At 40.2% G+C, this 17050-nt stretch overlaps 1 protein-coding gene across 1 annotated transcript in view; it reads right to left on the reverse strand.

Annotated features, from left to right (window-relative positions):
- Positions 1-1682: 1682 nt before the first annotated feature.
- hrh2a (histamine receptor H2a) overlaps positions 1683-17050 on the reverse strand; it is a 41302-nt gene continuing 25934 nt past the window's right edge. Inside the window, exons 2-4 of the mRNA XM_061899788.1 lie at positions 14451-15755; positions 5888-6062; positions 1683-3164 (exon numbers count right to left, since the gene is read on the reverse strand). Of these exons, the coding sequence (XP_061755772.1) occupies positions 3095-3164; positions 5888-6062; positions 14451-15456 (1251 nt within the window). The 5' untranslated portion in view covers positions 15457-15755 and the 3' untranslated portion in view covers positions 1683-3094. The remainder of the gene's footprint in view (positions 3165-5887; positions 6063-14450; positions 15756-17050) is intronic.

A 17050-nucleotide genomic window follows, 5' to 3' on the forward strand; every position in this document is an offset into this window, starting at 1 on the left:
GCACTCCATTAGTCCCGCCCCCTACCTGCACACACAGGCTACATTACCGGCAGTGCAAGCGAGATCACCAAGTAAGCGCACTTCTCTCGTGTGTGCTGAAGAAATACAATGTCCGTGTATTTTAATAATTCAACAAATCATTGAAGCAACAAAATACTAATTGAATGAATTGATTTAATTATTGATTTGTTGCAGCTGTAAACATAACATTACACTGTAATTCTCCTCTTATTCAGTAAGATAAGGAAAATATTATATACATTGCAGTTCCACACCAGTGCAGTACTGCAGTTACAGTACAAAAACCCTCCTAAATATTAAGATTAATGAACAATAAATACATCTTTATAAAGACTATTTTTTTTAATGAATCTCATTAGTGTGTAAGTGTACCTAATGCAGTATCTGCTGCATGTAAGCTATACAGTAAACATACAGTGGTACCTCGGCTTTTGTGCACACCAATTTTTGTATGATTTGGTATTCACCAAAATATTTACCCTGTTTAGATTTACCGTCTTGGTCATTGTAGGGCGCATTTCACACATGAAACTCATCCCTTTCGCCAATGTATACGATTCTGTGGAATAAAATGACCACAAAAAACCCAGAATCAAATAATATACTGTGTGTGTGTGTATATATATATACTGTGTATATATGTGTATATATATATATATATATATATATATATATATATATACACACACAATAATAAAGTAAGGCATAATTAAGGGTCAGAGTTGCAAGTTTGGGAACTTTGATTAATAAGGTGAGAAACACTATTAAAATTGGCTCTCTTCTCATTAGCACCTTCACCAACAATAAAGGTAAAAGTGAGGTCAAATGTACATTATTTCTTCATTTGTCACATTTACATCAAGGCTTCCCCGAGATTGCCTTACCTTTGGTGGGGGCGTGGTCAATGTGACATCCTTGTTTGCTGTGATTCATATATTTTCTTTAAAAAGGCAAAACATATGTCAAATTTTTTTAAACAAATATGTTATTTTTAATTATAGTATTAACGTACTTTTCGTTAACTAATATAGCTTTGCTCTTTTTTTTCAATTGTTGCTGCTTATTATACAATGTAATCTGCTGAGAATTGTTTTCCTACAGATACATTTAATCATTTTACTCTTTCTTTTATTAAAACTGTTTAGCAACAAATCTAGCATCAATTTCTGGCGTTATTGTACTCATGTTTAGGGACTCTTGACTTCTGTCAGTCCAAGTCTGCGACAAAAAGCGAGCTACAGAGAGACCGACGTCACACTTGCTTTGTGCTGCTGGAAGGCTTCCTCTCCTAAAGAGCTGCCACTTTCATCTATACATTTTGAAGATCGCTGTGCGCGGGTATATCTCACATAAATTCAAGTATGTCTATAGCGCGGACATGCTGCCTCTGCTCCAGATGACCCTGTGCCGATTTAATATGTCATCACAACATCCGGTTTTGGCAGTGCTGTTGTTTTTATAAATGTATGTATTCTTTTCTGGTCAATAGTGCACAGATATTAAACTATATACATCGATTCATACTGTAACCATCTGCTGGTGTGAAAGTGTGTTATGTTCATTGCTCTCATGGCTTTGAATGCACCGTGTTTACGGAGGATGAGGAAGTGTTGTGTGTCTGGGAGTGAAGCACGGAGGCGGATGTGTGTGCACAGAGGAAGTAGGTAGGTAGGTAGGTCTTTATTGTCATTGCAACAAGTACAATGAAACTTTGTTTTCAGTACAAACTTGTTCAAGATTAGACAAACAGTGTACAGTGTTACAGAACAAGAACGCTGATGCGTCGCCATAAAGATGGGAAAAAAGTCAACGCTGGGGAAGGATGAGTAAAAAAATACAATCCAGACTGGGCTCCTAAGGGGGCCCTGTTCGGAGTGAGAAAAAAACATACATATTACAAGATACATCTCGCGATATCTAGCAACAGAGGGAAGGTAGTTCAAGGTCATGGTGGTAGGTCGCAGCTCTCAGGCGCTGACCATCCATTCATCACCCCTACGGGATTAGCGTCGCGGGCGTTGGATTGGGGGACAGGAGGGCGTATGTGTGGCGTATATTTTTTTTGTGGATGTGTGTGTGTGTGTATAAGCCCATAGCATGTCTCTGTTCCGCGGCCTTGATGTATTTGCCGTTGCTAGTCCAAAATTCACAACGGGTGTGTGTCCATGAGAGACGAAAAACGGAGATTGTTGTGTCATCCTGAAGTGATCTTCGGGAGAGTCTCGAAGCCAGGGAAAAAAATCCAAGTTAAAATGAATTGTATGCGAGTGAAATTAAATGTGCTTTTCTCTCTAAAATTGTCTATGACTGGTCCTCAAAAACTGCGGGGTAGACAGTCCGATGTAATCCACAGTTCTTCCCGCATCCTCCAATCATTTGTGGCAGCTTTGGGGTACTTTGAACACTGCCAGCATCTTCCACTTTGTCGACAAACCAGAGCAACGCTTGCTCCAATCAGCAGATGTCCTGTTGTCATAATTTCGAATAGGTGGATATCTTCACGTCGTCGACAGAAAAGGGTCGCCAGGCACGCGGCCCTCCTTCTTCTCCCAAGAGTCCGTCGTGTGTCCAGCAACAACCGCTTCGTCACGACAGCAGGTTACCCCAAACCCAAGATCCTGTCCATTTTGTTGAGGCCAGTTAAATAGTTCCGATGTTTAGAATTGGAGAGCAGTGCAAAAAGAGGCAACAAGAAAGTTAAGACAAGACAAAACAAAGAAGCAAGCAGGAGAGGAAAGGGTAGCGTCCACACTCGGTGAGTGCCAGAGAGAAATTACTTGCTGGAACGGTGCCTGTTGTTAGCATAAGATTGGCAATAAAAGCCAAAAAAGCGTTGTTCTGTCTTCTTCTGGACATTACAATACCTTAACTTTAACTTATTTTCACGTAAAAAAAAAGTAATAGTGAAAGTGTGGCGGCTAATATTCTGTCATGGTGGGCTCCCACAATCAATCACATTTTTTTTTGGTCCTGTCCAGTTTCTCAGGCAAATCATATGGTTGATGTAGATGCCCATATCGCCTGTTCAGATTTACTTTACAAAAGAGAAGTGTAGGATACTTCTCTTGTTGTCTTATTTGAATTTGACCTTATTAAATGTATTTATATTATCATTTGGTGCTGCTGGGCTGGAACAGGAGGGGCTAGAATGAGGAAAAAAAGACAGAGGGGGGAATTGTGGGGATAAGGGGAGGATTAGACAGAGACAAAAACTACAGCAAACACAACAATAACAGCAAAAACAACAATAGAAAAACACCAGCACATTCAATATGTACAATCACATTAAAGGCCTACTAAAAGCCACTACTACAGACCACGCAGTCTTGATAGTTTATATATCAATGATGAAATACTAACATTGCAACACATGCCAATACGGCCGGTTTAGTTTACTAAATTGCAATTTTAATTTTCCTGCGAAGTGTCCTGTTGAAAACGTCGCGGAATGATGACTCTTATGTTGACGCGTGCTTGTGACGTTATTGGTTGTAGCGAACATTTTATCCCAGCACCACTCACGGCTAAAAGTCGTCAGATTTAATCGCATAATTACGCAGTATTCTGGACATCGGTGTTGCTGAATCTTTTGCAATTTTTTCAATTTATAATGGAGACGTCAAAGAAGAATGCATTTGGTGGAAAGTGGTGTGTTTCCGCCGGCTGTAGCAACACAAACACAGCCGGTGTTTCTTTGTTTGTTGTGAAGCTTTAATATGGAACAGAGCGGTCAAGCGAACATGTTTCTCTACCACATGTCAACTGGCAGGTTTCGGTGAGAAAATTGTGATAATAAGTTGGCTCTTACCGTAAACATGTGTCGTTCTTCCTGCAGCTGTCAAAGAAACAGCTGCGACTTTCTTGGCTCCTCCATGGCTTCACTCAGAGACACTGGTGGTCACCACACCCCTCCGACGTTCAGGTATGACTATAATCTCATTACAACACTAGTAACACAATAAGCAGATAAGGGGTTTCCCAGAATTATCCTAGTAAATGTGTCTTAACATTTGAATCGCTCCCACTGCCCTCGTCTTTTTTATTTTATTCTAGTCCTGTACTCTCACTATCCTCATCCACGAATCTTTCATCCTCTCTCCAATTAATGGGGAAATTGTCGCTTTTTCGGTCCGAATCGCTCGCGCTGCTGGTGGCCATGATTATAAACAATGTGAGTATGTGAGGAGCTCCACACCCGTGACGTCACGCGCACATCGTCTGCTACTTCCGGTACAGGCAAGGCTTTTTTTTTAGCGACCAAAAGTTGCGAACTTTATCGTCAATGTTCTGTACTAAATCCTTTCAGCAAAAATATGGCAATATCGCCTAATCAAGTATGACACACAGAATGGACCTGCTATCCCCGTTTAAATAAGAAAATCTCATTTCAGTAGGCCTTTAAGGTTTCTGCATGTAAAACTATAATCATTCTCCATGAAATGTGTTTGTGTTAATATTTTTGGGCGCATTAGGTTATCACACGATTTAGTCTTGGTCTTACCTTTGTTACAGCTTACTACTGCACAAAAACCGCTGTGCCACTGTGTTTTTTTGCTTTAACTAATACACAGGTCAATATGAGCAAAATATTAAGAGCTGATGTGAAGCAGGTGAAGTATCTCCACTGTTCTTGGAACAAAGGATTTGGCTTGATAAGAACGTGATCATACTGTAAGTACACTGTGGATGACACTGTTGTATGTCACAGTTTATTTGCGACATTACTCGCCGTGGGGGCCGTGCCTACTACAGTTTTGGGCTGGGCAATATATCGAGTTTGTAAGATATATCGATATATTTTCAAACAAAATTTGAATTAAGAAAATATCGTAATAAAATTACCAAACGCCGCTTATTTGTTGTGTTCCTTGTTCTCCCCTGCTCCCCTTCCATGGGCTACTAAATGGTAAATGGGTTATACTTTAATACGCTGTTCTACCTTCAAGGTATTCGAAGCGCTTTGATACTATTTTCACATTCACACACACATTCACAGACTGATGGCGGGAGCCATAACCACGACCCATCAGGAGCGAGGGTGAAGTGTCAAGGCTCAAGGACACAACGGACGTGACAAGGTTGGTAGAAGGTGGGGATTGCACCAGGAACCCCCAGGTTGCTGGCACGGCCACTTAACCAACCATGCCACGGCGTCCCCTAAACCCCTCCTCTTCGTGCTTCCAAGACGTGCTTGCATGTATAAGTACATCCATGATTGGTTGGTTGTCACGCTTGGTTAGGGACAAGCCAATCAGAGGCAAGATAGGGTGGGTCATCGAACCAGGAAAAGAAATCACAAAGTGCATGCCTGCAAATTTTTTTTTTTTTTTAATCCGAGTTTGTTACATTTTGTATTGCACAGCTATGTTATTTATTTTACATAGAGAGAATATTTTTCTATTTTATTTATGTAATTCTCTACTACTTAAACAGTTTATTTTCTGTGTGTCTTGACTAACTGGGTTCATAAAAGTGCCACTGACGGTTTACAGTACAGTTGTCATTCACTTAAATTTCACTGAATATCGCTCAAAAATGAATATCTTTTTCACCGAAAAATATATCGAGATGTATATCCAATATCGAGTTTAAGTAAAAATATATTGAGATTTACTTTTTCGTCCATATCGCCCAGCCCTACTACAGTACAGTATGTGTACTTACTGTACAATATGTTGGTGGACTTAAGTATTGTTGCAAAAGAAGCTTCCAGTCAGAGGCTATTATATTGAATTGATCTTTTTGTCTTGTCTATCATTTAGCAAAAGATCATTACAACCAGAATTTATCAACTGCAATGATTAAAACCTAATTTGATTTAATTTTTGACTGATACAGTTAGGTCTTTAAAAAAAAAAAAGTTTACCCGTCGTTGCCTTCGACATCTGTGTCAGTTGCACCAATTGCAATCTGAATTATGGCTGAGTTTGTTTTTCTGTTTGTTTCTTGGAGCATCAAGTTCTGATCCATGTGACCTGCCCTGCAGCTGTTGGGCGTGTGTCCACACAGCAGCGTCACCTCCATGAGCTGTTCTCTGGCTGCTATGTGGAAGAGAACCAAACAAAGGTAACGATCATTATTTGTGGAAAGACCAACTTGTGTTTTAGTCACCTTCCATCCAGTGAAACTTTTTAAGCACACATTCTTACATGTTTCTACAGACATCATTTTTAGATAGTGTATTGGGTTTAAATATTTGACACAATGGCTGCTGAGAATTAAAAGGCAAGGCAAGTTTATTTCTAGAGCACAATTTGTACACAAGGTGATTCAAAATTTTAAGACTGCAAAATATAGTCATAAAATATTTATAATTCAGATTAAAATAATTAAAACCGTCATACAAATACCATCATAATTCAAAGTATTATAATACAATCATAAAACAATAATCAAATTAAAAAAAGTATTTAAACAAATTACTTTCAGTTGTCATATGCGCACTTAAATACATCTGTGTATTTAGCCTGGATTTGAACATTGCCATCATTAAGTGTTGTCTCACTAAACTATCTTCTGGAAGATATTCCAGATTTGAAAAGTATATAACTGAAATGCTGTCTCACTAGATTATGTAATGACTTTGGTTCTCAGTCTGAGATGGTTCATTTGGTTCTAAGAATTTCTCTTGTGGCTCATTAGAGTTTGTCCATGTCTAAGTCTAACATGTCAGACATGCAAAGGACCATGAAAAGTCTTGTACACAAGCAGAGCTGTTTTGAAGTCTATTTTCTTTAGGTGCAGTCGTCCCTTGCCACATCACACTCCAAAATTGTAACTTCACATTAGGGCTGGGCGATATGGCCTCTTTTTAATATCGCAATATTTTTAGGCCATATCGCAATATACCATATATATTACGATATTTTGCCTTAGCCTTGAATGAACACTTGATGCATATAATCACAGCAGTATGATGAGTCTGTGTCTACATTCAAACATTCTTCTTCATACTGCACTAATATATGCTACTTTTAAACTTTCATGCAGAGAAGGAAATCACAACTAAGTCAATTTACCAGAACCATATTTATTAAAGTTATTAGCAGGTGACTTTTCAAATGATGCTACATATTAGCAGTAATGCTAATTTTGGTAGCAACGCTTTTACCCCACACATGACAAATTAAAGTTGTGTATTCAAAACACTCCCGCTTGAAGCTGAACCACCGGCAGACGATGGGCCCCATGCTGTTTTTCTTGGGAATGAAGTCTTCCTTCATTTGTTACTAGGGGTGCAACGGATAAAAAAAACTCATGGTTCGGATCGTTTCTCGGATCAGAGTCACCGATTGGATCATTTTTTGGATCAGCAAAAAAAAAAAAGCCAAGACAAATTAAAAATAAGTTTTGTTTTGTAACACTTTTAAATTATTAAATTAAAATATATAAAATCAAGTTAAAGTGCACAAGGCATAATATCTTCTTTATAACATAATTAATGAAAAACAGTGCCACATAAAAAGGGATTTCTCCTTTCTTTAAACTTTGACCAATGACCATTAATAAAAAAACTAAACAATTTAAAATGTAACATAAGAATGCACAACAGCTTCTTTGAAACACAGGTAGTGAAATAAAGCTTGACATCTGGAGTGATGCTGCTGTCTTCCACACTTGGAGCCATGGATTGTAGAATCCTTGTTTTCAGTGGCGGGATCATTGACACAGATGGTGAAGTTTCAGTGCTCAGCAGAGATTTAACAGTTTTGAGGGGTTTAAGCACCTGGAGGACCTCCTCTGCCACTCTCACATCATCATCAGACAGGATGATGATGTCTTTGACATGTGTCTTCAGTGTCTTGTGGCTCAATGCAGAGTATATAGCTGTCTGATGCTCCAACATATCAAAACAAATAAATGATAAATGGGTTGTACTTGTATATCGCTTTTCTACCTTCAAGGTACTCAAAGCGCTTTGACACTACTTCCACACACACACATTCTCACACTGAGGGAGGGAGCTGCCATGCAAGGCGCTAACCAGCACCCATCAGGAGCAAGGGTGAAGTGTCTTGCTCAGGACACAACGGACGTGACCAGGTTGGTACTAAGTGGGGATTGAACCAGGGACCCCCGGGTTGCGTACGGCCACTCTCCCAATGCGCTACGCCGTGCAGTTCCACCTTGTTTGGACATCATGTATGAGCTTATGAGTAAGTAGGCAGCTGTAGCATTTCTTACTTTGTCTTAAGCACACGAGCAGCTTTTGTGCTTGGGTGGAAGTAGGAAAGCTTCCTGATCCTCCCAAGGAGGCGCTCCATCCTTTTGACTGAGGTGTGATGCCAAATTCACTACATGTGCAAAGCATCCTACCTGTGGTCCCAGTCCTGCCTCATTCACTGCATTTATTTCATTGTTGCCATTATCAGTTGTGACTGTCCATCCATCCATCCATCTTCTTCCGCTTATCCGAGGTCGGGTCGCGGGGGCAGCAGCCTAAGCAGGGAAGCCCAGACTTCCCTCTCCCCAGCCACTTCGTCTAGCTCTTCCCGGGGGATCCCGAGGCGTTCCCAGGCCAGCCGGGAGACATAGTCTTCCCAACGTGTCCTGGGTCTTCCCCATGGCCTCCTACCGGTTGGATGTGCCCTAAACACCTCCCTTGGGAGGCGTTCGGGTGGCATCCTGACCAGATGCCCGAACCACCTCCTCTGGCTCCTCTCGATGTGGAGGAGCAGCGGCTTTACTTTGAGTTCCTCCCGGACGACAGAGCTTCTCACCCTATCTCTAAGGGAGAGCCCCGCCACACGGTGGAGGAAACTCATTTCGTCCGCTTGTACCTGTGAACTTATCCTTTCGGTCATGACCCAAAGCTCGTGACCATAGGTGAGGATGGGAACGTAGATCGACCGGTAAATGGAGAGCTTTGCCTTCCGGCTCAGCTCCTTCTTCACCACAACGGATCGGTACACCCTCCGCATTACTGAAGACGCCGCACCGATCCGCCTGTCGATCTCACGATCCACTCTTCCCCCACTCGTGAACAATGTGTTTATTTTCCATTCCTCCACTGCTTGTGTCAGTACCTGCGCAAGGTGACTCTGGTAGAGGGGGCGTGTCTTCTCATCTCCCACTCTGCTGTGATGAAATGAGCGCTTATGGTCACAGAGTTCCCCTGGACCTCCACCCTTCTGTCGTGAGCGCAACAGATGACGCTCGGGATAGTTCGTCAACAACTTTTTTCTTCTCTTGCTAATAAAAATCTGGCACAATCTTATCGCTGAAGTTGGTGCCCGACGGGATGTCGTAATGAGGCTGACGCAATTTCAGAATGTGTTTGAAACCCTCGTTTTGCACAATGGAGTCTGCACCTTTTAAAAACACAGATTAAATGGCACGGGGCGTTCAAGTTCCTCCGTTACTCTGCTCGCCTTAACACGCTGTGCAAACAATTTATTTTTGTTTTTTCATTAGACCGCGGATCACATGTGTGACAAACCGAAGATATTGATCCGAACGGATCACGGATCAATGTTGATCCATTGCACCACTATTTGTTACCATATTCGCACCTTCCTTCTCTCGTATTAACACTTGACTGGGATGAGAATCAGCACCTCCGAGTCCGCTAGCATCACAGCTAACGTTAACCACGCTGCTACCTCTCTGCTGGGCGAGGGCGTATACGTATTTGACGTGTGTAAGAATGTGCGCTCGCTGTCTGTGAGAAGGAGACACAAGAAGGAGTGGGAAGAGTATGTAGTGTAATGCCCGCAGCTAAAAGCAACTGCGTGAGAACGTATACTCGAATATTACGATAGTCATTTGCTATATTGCACACAGTCAATCATGCGATATATCGAAATATCGCCCAGCCCTACTTTACATCAGCTTTTGTAAATCATATTCTTTGTATTTTAGCCTAGATTAAGCATTTTCACGCAAAAAAATGACAATTAACTGAAAACATCAATACTACCATTGACCACTAGATTAAATCACTGATTGGCTCAGCCATTTCAGCCTTGTTGAGTGTGAAGGTGACTGTGGGTATCACCTCATTTAGAGAGCTCTGTGTACAAAGATAAACTTATAACGTCGTAAACAAATGTTAAATGCCTTTTTCTTTTGAATGTGTTCGATTTATAATTATTCATTATTTAATTTACCCCTGAACCCAATAAGCATGGTTTCTCCGGAAATTTTGTCATAAACCGGTATGGGTAAGTATTTGGACCTAGGGCTGGGCGATATATCGACTATACTCGATATATTGTGGGTTTGTCTCGGTGCGATGTAGAAAAGTACTATTTCGTGAGTATTCGAGTATACGTTCTCAGGAAATTGCTTTTAGCTGCGGGCGTTACACTACAGACTTTTCTCATTCTTGTCTCTCCATCGCAGAGAGAGGTAAAACAAGCGCACCTTGATACATCACATACTGTCGCACGTGCAACGTCATACGCCCTCGCGGAGTAGAGAGTAATGTACTGTAGGAAACGTTAGCTGTGGCAGGTGGTGCTAGCAGAGCAGTGCGAGCGGTAATACGAGAGAGAGAAGGTGCCAATCTGGTAAGAAATGGAGGAATAATTAATTCCCAAGAAAAATAGCACGGACTCCATTGTCTGGCGGTGGTTTGGCTTCAAGCGGGAAGATGTTGAACAGACAACCGTATTTTGTAAAATATGCGGCAAAAGCGTTGCGACAAAAAGTAGCGCCACTACTAATTTGTAGCATCATTTGAAAAGTCACCCACTAAAGAATAAGGAGTGTTTGAAACTCTGCATGTCAACATCTCCAGCCGGAGCCCCACACAACTAAATGCCGAAGCAACCAGCACTGACCCAATTGAGCCTGGCGTCTTCCATTTCCAGATTAACACCATATGAAAAAAATAGTCAACAACAGAAGGAGATAACGTCCGCAGTAACCTACCACATAGTGAAGGACATACACAATTTGATTTCCTTTTATGCAGCTAATTCTTATTTTACAGTTTTTGAAATATCTTGTGTGACATCACGCACAAAAGTGCACTTTATTTGATTTAAAATATTCTAGTGGTGTTCTGTACAAAATATGCACTTTAATGTTGTTTTGGTATGTCATCTTAGTGACACCATGTGCAATAATAGCTTGCTTTAAAATGTCTCTGACAATCTTGCACTTTCTGTTTTGAAATGACAAGAATGTTTGTGCCACTGCTTAATAAATACAGTAGTGGTAAATTGACTTCATGAAAGTTTAAAATTAGGATATATTAATGCAGGTATTGGTTCATTCAAGGCTCAGGCCAAACATCGATATTTATATCGTGTATCGTGATATGGCCTAAAAATATCAAGATGATTAATAAAAGGCCATATTGCCCAGCCCTATTTGGACCCCAAATGAGAATATGACTAAGCCAAAGTAAAGGGAGCACACAGGTGTGGAACTCTCCCCCATCATACATAATTGGATAGCTATGCAAAAAGTGTTAGCAGAAACAAAGTAGAAACAAGAATTGGACAAAGCCACTTAACGATCAGGTGTGTGGAATTGTGGCTGCGCCCCCGGAAATTCAAAATGGACTCCACAGAAAACATTTACATCTTTTTTTTGTAGAAGACTGGTAGGGCAGCAGACAGGAAGAAGCAAGCAATTTCAGAAAGATAGCTAGCAATTTTAGACCATATGTCTTTATTTTGTTTTTAGGAATAATTGTTTTATCAGCAATAGTAAACCTTCCGTGATTTTGAACAAAAGGACAAGCAATTTTCAAATTATTAGGGATTCATGTGTTTGACCAGCCAGAACCCAGTTGATTTCTAATGTTTAATTTTAAATGCAATGTATAATAGATTATGGCAAACAAGTTATCAGGAGGTTGTATCAGTCCTAAAATCATTGGTCCACACAATTCTGGTGTTAGGATTGCCGATATTAGAGCTTTGAGTATCAGCACAAATCATAGAACATACCTTGTTTTGTATGGTTGCATTGCATTATTTTGTGGATTGTTAGAAAAGGTGTAGTTAGAGTAAAGTTACTTAGAAAATAGTGGTAGATATGCAGGCATGTGAAATGTCCAATAAAACGCAAACAAAATCCACGTTTTTAAACATACATTTTGCGTCAAAATATCACTTCCTGTTTTATAAAAAGGAAATCCTAATAAAAATACAATGTAAAGAAAGTGTAATATTTTGGTTATTGTCCGATTTTTTTATTTTTTTATATTTTTTTAACCAGTCCCAAAAGTCTTAAGATACAAGTAAGCTAGAAACAAGCGAGGTTGTGAGCTAAACGTAATAGGACGAACATGGCGAATTTTCTATGTTCATTGCAGTTTTCAACTTTCCCCCTCAGGAATCAGTCAGTTGGCGAAAACTTGCTCCGGTGTCACTTCTATTTTGTCCCTAGCGTCCGTTGTGGCTTAAAGTTGTGTTGCTGAGTTTGTATTTCTTGTGGCTTTTGCAATTGTGCTGTCGCTGAAAGTATTTGTGTTGTTACTTTATGATATTAACCTGTTGGGGTTGCATTGGTTGTGACCTTTCTCAACCACAGTTGGTATCTGCCATTCTTGTTTTGATGACTGATTGCAAAGACATCACAGACTGGCAGAAAGACTTGAATAATGCTTAATGTTTATAGTATTAAAAGTGCAATGACAGTAAACAAGGTTGCGAGCTCATTGTAAACAAAGTACGAACATGGCAAAAGTTAACTGGATGTCTGATGGTTCAAGAATTTATGCGAGAGAAAATCCCTCGGGGAAAAAAACTGTTGATAAAACACGGCTAAGTCTTGTGGTTGACAAGATTGATGCAGCTGGCTTTGGAGGGAAATAAATGATGAGAAATGTGGCCGTGTTGCACTCAAAGATCATGTTGCTGGATTGAAACTGCTTTAACACCTAAGCATGTTCATTTATTATTCATAAAAGATATAAAGTGAAACTTGAATTGCAAAATTAAGATATTCTTTTGGTTTATCATCTGTTCAATATTTTTTATGTATTGGCTTTAATTAAATATTTTAGATATGAAAAAGATCATCACTGGGAAAATTGGGACTTCAATAATTGTTAGGATGTAAATAAAATGCATCTTTTTAATTTTGTATACCTTTCAGTTATTCAGGTCTATTACCACAGCTGATTATGTAATCTCCTTGACTTTATATAATCATTGATATATATTCAAAAATGTTATATAGCTATATTGGTCGTGTTTAATTAATGTAAATTTGTTGATGGTGGTATATTGTGTTATTATTTGGTCTATCTAGAAAACAGTTCACCTAAAATTGCGTGGTACATTATTACTTGGAACATGTAAGTGTCAAAAAGACAGCTAAAAACAGTATAGTGTAGAAAAGGGTGCTCACATGCCTGGATATTAAAACACTAACCTATTTATTAACTGAAATTGACCAATGCTGTCTTTAACTAAATTGAAGTGGAGTGTTAACATTTTTGCTGGTGACATCAAGTGGTGACAATAATTCAAGTTAAACTCATGATGTAGTTGAACGATGCGGGCACATTTGTTAACAAATACTTTCTCATTTGCTTCTGCTTGGGAGACTTTATATCTTTAAGTATTATGTAACTATAGTTATTTGTTACTTGTCTGTTTGTACGAACACATGCTTTAGACTGCAATATTGTTCAATTAAGGAATTTATTACATATTTGTAGATTGTATGTTGTGTGTGCTTAGCTGTAGTGTAGCTGCTAGTAGCCTATAGTCTACCATGTTTACCTTTTGTGAATGACTTCAATAAAATACAAGAAAAGACCAAAGTTGTGTGCTCATTTAGGACATGTAGCTGTTAACTGGATGTCACGCTTTGCACAAGTAAACATGTTGCAGGAGTGCAGTTTTTGCTGTTATCGGACCGATATCAATATCTGATTGTGACACCCCAAATAACAATGATCCCATGTTGACCATAACAAAAGACTCCAATATAATCATGAATCGATAGATTTAGGGGCATAAAGATTTATTCATCTAAGAAAATTACCTTTACTTATAAGTGTCCCAACTTGTGTGTTTTAAGATAAGCATTGTCTCTAGGACGTTAAACAAATATATAAAGGGCGGACATTTATCCATGAAAATATGTTGAGGTTGTTAATGGTGTGTTTGATGGCAAAGCAGCTAAAAGGAGTGATCATTGAAGTCCACTGTGGAATTATTATTATATTACTTCAATGAACTGTATTTGTTTTACTACATTCTATTGTTTTTCCACATTTATCCAAGTTTTTATTATTTTTTTTTAAAGCATGTGACATGATTAAATTTGGCTGTTTTAGGGTCTACACATTAATTATATTTAATGTACTTTCAATGGGCAACGTTAATTTAAGATAAATGTTTTGAGTTATGAGCTCCGACACAGAACCAATTAAGCTTGTAAATTGAGGTACTATTTTATGTTATATTTTGGATCCTCTTATATTCAGGTTAATATGGTACTTGGGTTGGTTTGGTTACCTGTTGTCACAGTGGCAGAAGGATGCCTGCACCTCCACGCGCTGTAAGTGGGCCACCGGCATCTCAATAGGTGAGCGTAGGCCGACCTGAAGTCCCTGTTCAGTGCGCCATAGAGGATGGGATTGAGGGCGGAGTTGGTGTAACCCAACCACAGGACAATGGAGAACTGTGGCACCTTGTTGGGGTCGGGGTGCTCTTGCAGGCCCAGCGCTGTGAAGAGGATGAAATAAGGCAGCCAGCAGACCACAAAAGCCCCTATGACTGCCGCCAGTGTCACTGTGGCCTTGTGCTCCCTTAGGGCCGACGCTGGGATACTTGAGACCACAGTGGTGATGGTTGATTGGTTACTCCTGCAGCTGTAGCTGGTGACGCATGTAGGGCGAGCGCTGATGATGCGCTTAATTTGTGCCCGAGCAATGCGAAGTATTCTGAGGTATGTCCAGCACATAGCCAGCAGAGGCAGGTAGAAGGTAAGAAGGGAATCTGTTAAAACGTACGGCCTGTTAAGCTCGAAGCGGCACGTCCTCTCGGGAACACGCGCCCCGTAGTTTTGCACGGTCCCATTCACCGTGTTCCACCCCATGTATATGGGCAAGAACGACACGGCCACCGACACGGTCCAGACGCTCGCCATAGCCACTACTACCTTCCAAGGCAGCACCAGTGAGGTGTACCTGAGGGGCATGGTCACTGCCAAGTAGCGGTCCACACTGATGGCCAGGAGGGTGAGGATGGAAGCGGTGCACAGCATGACGTCCATGGAGATGTAGAAATTGCAAAAGACCGGACCTAGCGGCCAGTCGTTGGTGAGCTGCAGGTGAGCAGAGAAGGGGAGGACGACCAGGCCCAGGAGGAGGTCGGTCACAGCCAGCGACACGATGAAGCAATTGGTGAGGCACCGGAGGCGTCTGGAGGCGCAGACTGCCAGGCACACCAGAATGTTGCCGCTTATTGTCAGGAGAATGAGGAGGGTCAGGATGAGACCTACTGCTATTTTTGACAACATTGCTGGACTTAAGTTTGTGACATTATGTCTGTTTTAACAAGGCACCCTCTTGCAAAGATAAGTTTGGATTCAAACTGTGGGTGATTTATAATAATCACGTCTCTTAAAGGATTAATTCAAAAACTTCCCAAATGTGATCCATATGGGTCTTGTACAGCGTAACTTAGAAGTGATCATTTTCTTGCTGGTCTGTCGTGTTCACATCAGGGTTCCCCGTCTCACTTCTATTCCAAGGATATGTCTGGTCTGTCTGGCTGAGTCAAAACAGTTGACAGCATCTTCCATGGCTATACTGCCATCTGGTGGACAGAGGGAAGCAAAGCATGAGGCTGCAATTCAGCATTTACAGTTGAGTTTGTCTTGATTTTTTGACAATGATGATATGTATGTGGTAATTTACCGACCTAAAATCCAACTCGTTTATGAACTACTACAGTTTAATCTTAGAGCAGGGGTCGGGAACTTTTTTGGCTGAGAGAGCTATGAAAGCCAAATATTTTAATTAGGGATGCACCGATTAATCGGTAACCGAATATATTCGGCCGAATATGGCAAAAAAAGCCACATTCGGCCTTCGGTGGAATGAGTTAAAAACAAGGCCGAATAGTGGCGTGTGACACAATTTTTTGACGCGGTGACGCAATCAACCAACGTGCAGTGACGTTGGGATATGTTGTGTACCTGTATAAGTGTATGAGGTTACAAGCACACACTTATTGAGATTTAGTGGGGCCTCTGTTTACATTATTAGCCTGTTGTGTAGGCTACCTGTATAAGTGTATGAGGTTACAAGCACACACTTATTGAGATTTACTTGAGCCTTCTGTTTACATTACTAGCATATCTACTGTGGCTAAGCAGACTTTTGCCAAAAGGACAATAATTCATTTGTTGTGGGTTTATCCACTTTAATGCACTTTATTTTTTGGGGGGAATGCATGTTTTGTTTGAAGGACTAATATAAATAAAAAACTTTGTGCTTTTTTTGAAAAGCAAAGGCTGCTGGAATATTAAAAAAATGTCAATATTCAATAAAACAAATTACTTTATTTGAAAAACATGTCTATTTATTCTAGGCTATTTATGCAATATTAAAAAAATTGTGAAAAACTGCATTCATTATTCGGTATTCGGCCTTCGGCCAAGCGTTTACATTTTATTCGGCTTCGGCCACAAATTTTCATTTCGGTGCATCCATAATTTTAATCAGTATTTCCGTGAGAGCCATATAATATTTTTTAACACCGAATACAACTAAATGCGGGAACTTTAAAGTAAGACCAACATTTTTACAGTATAATAAGTCTATTCTTTTTAATAGCATTGTTATTCTGAAGCCAACCAATAATAAACAAAATACGTCTAACCATTAATGCGACTTCTTGAACAGGTGAGGTAGAAAACGGATGGATTAAATGCATGAGAATGTTTTATATTTTGAACATTATTTTTAACACTGTGATTACCAGCGGAATTATTCATTACTTATCGTGTTAAGCAATGTCAGCTAAGATTAATGTGAAAGCCAGATGCAGTCATCAAAAGAGCCACATCTGGCTCGAGAGCCATAGGTTCCCTACCCCCGTCTTAGAGC

Source organism: Nerophis ophidion, linkage group LG05, assembly GCF_033978795.1.
Source record: "Nerophis ophidion isolate RoL-2023_Sa linkage group LG05, RoL_Noph_v1.0, whole genome shotgun sequence".
Lineage (NCBI taxonomy): Eukaryota > Metazoa > Chordata > Actinopteri > Syngnathiformes > Syngnathidae > Nerophis > Nerophis ophidion.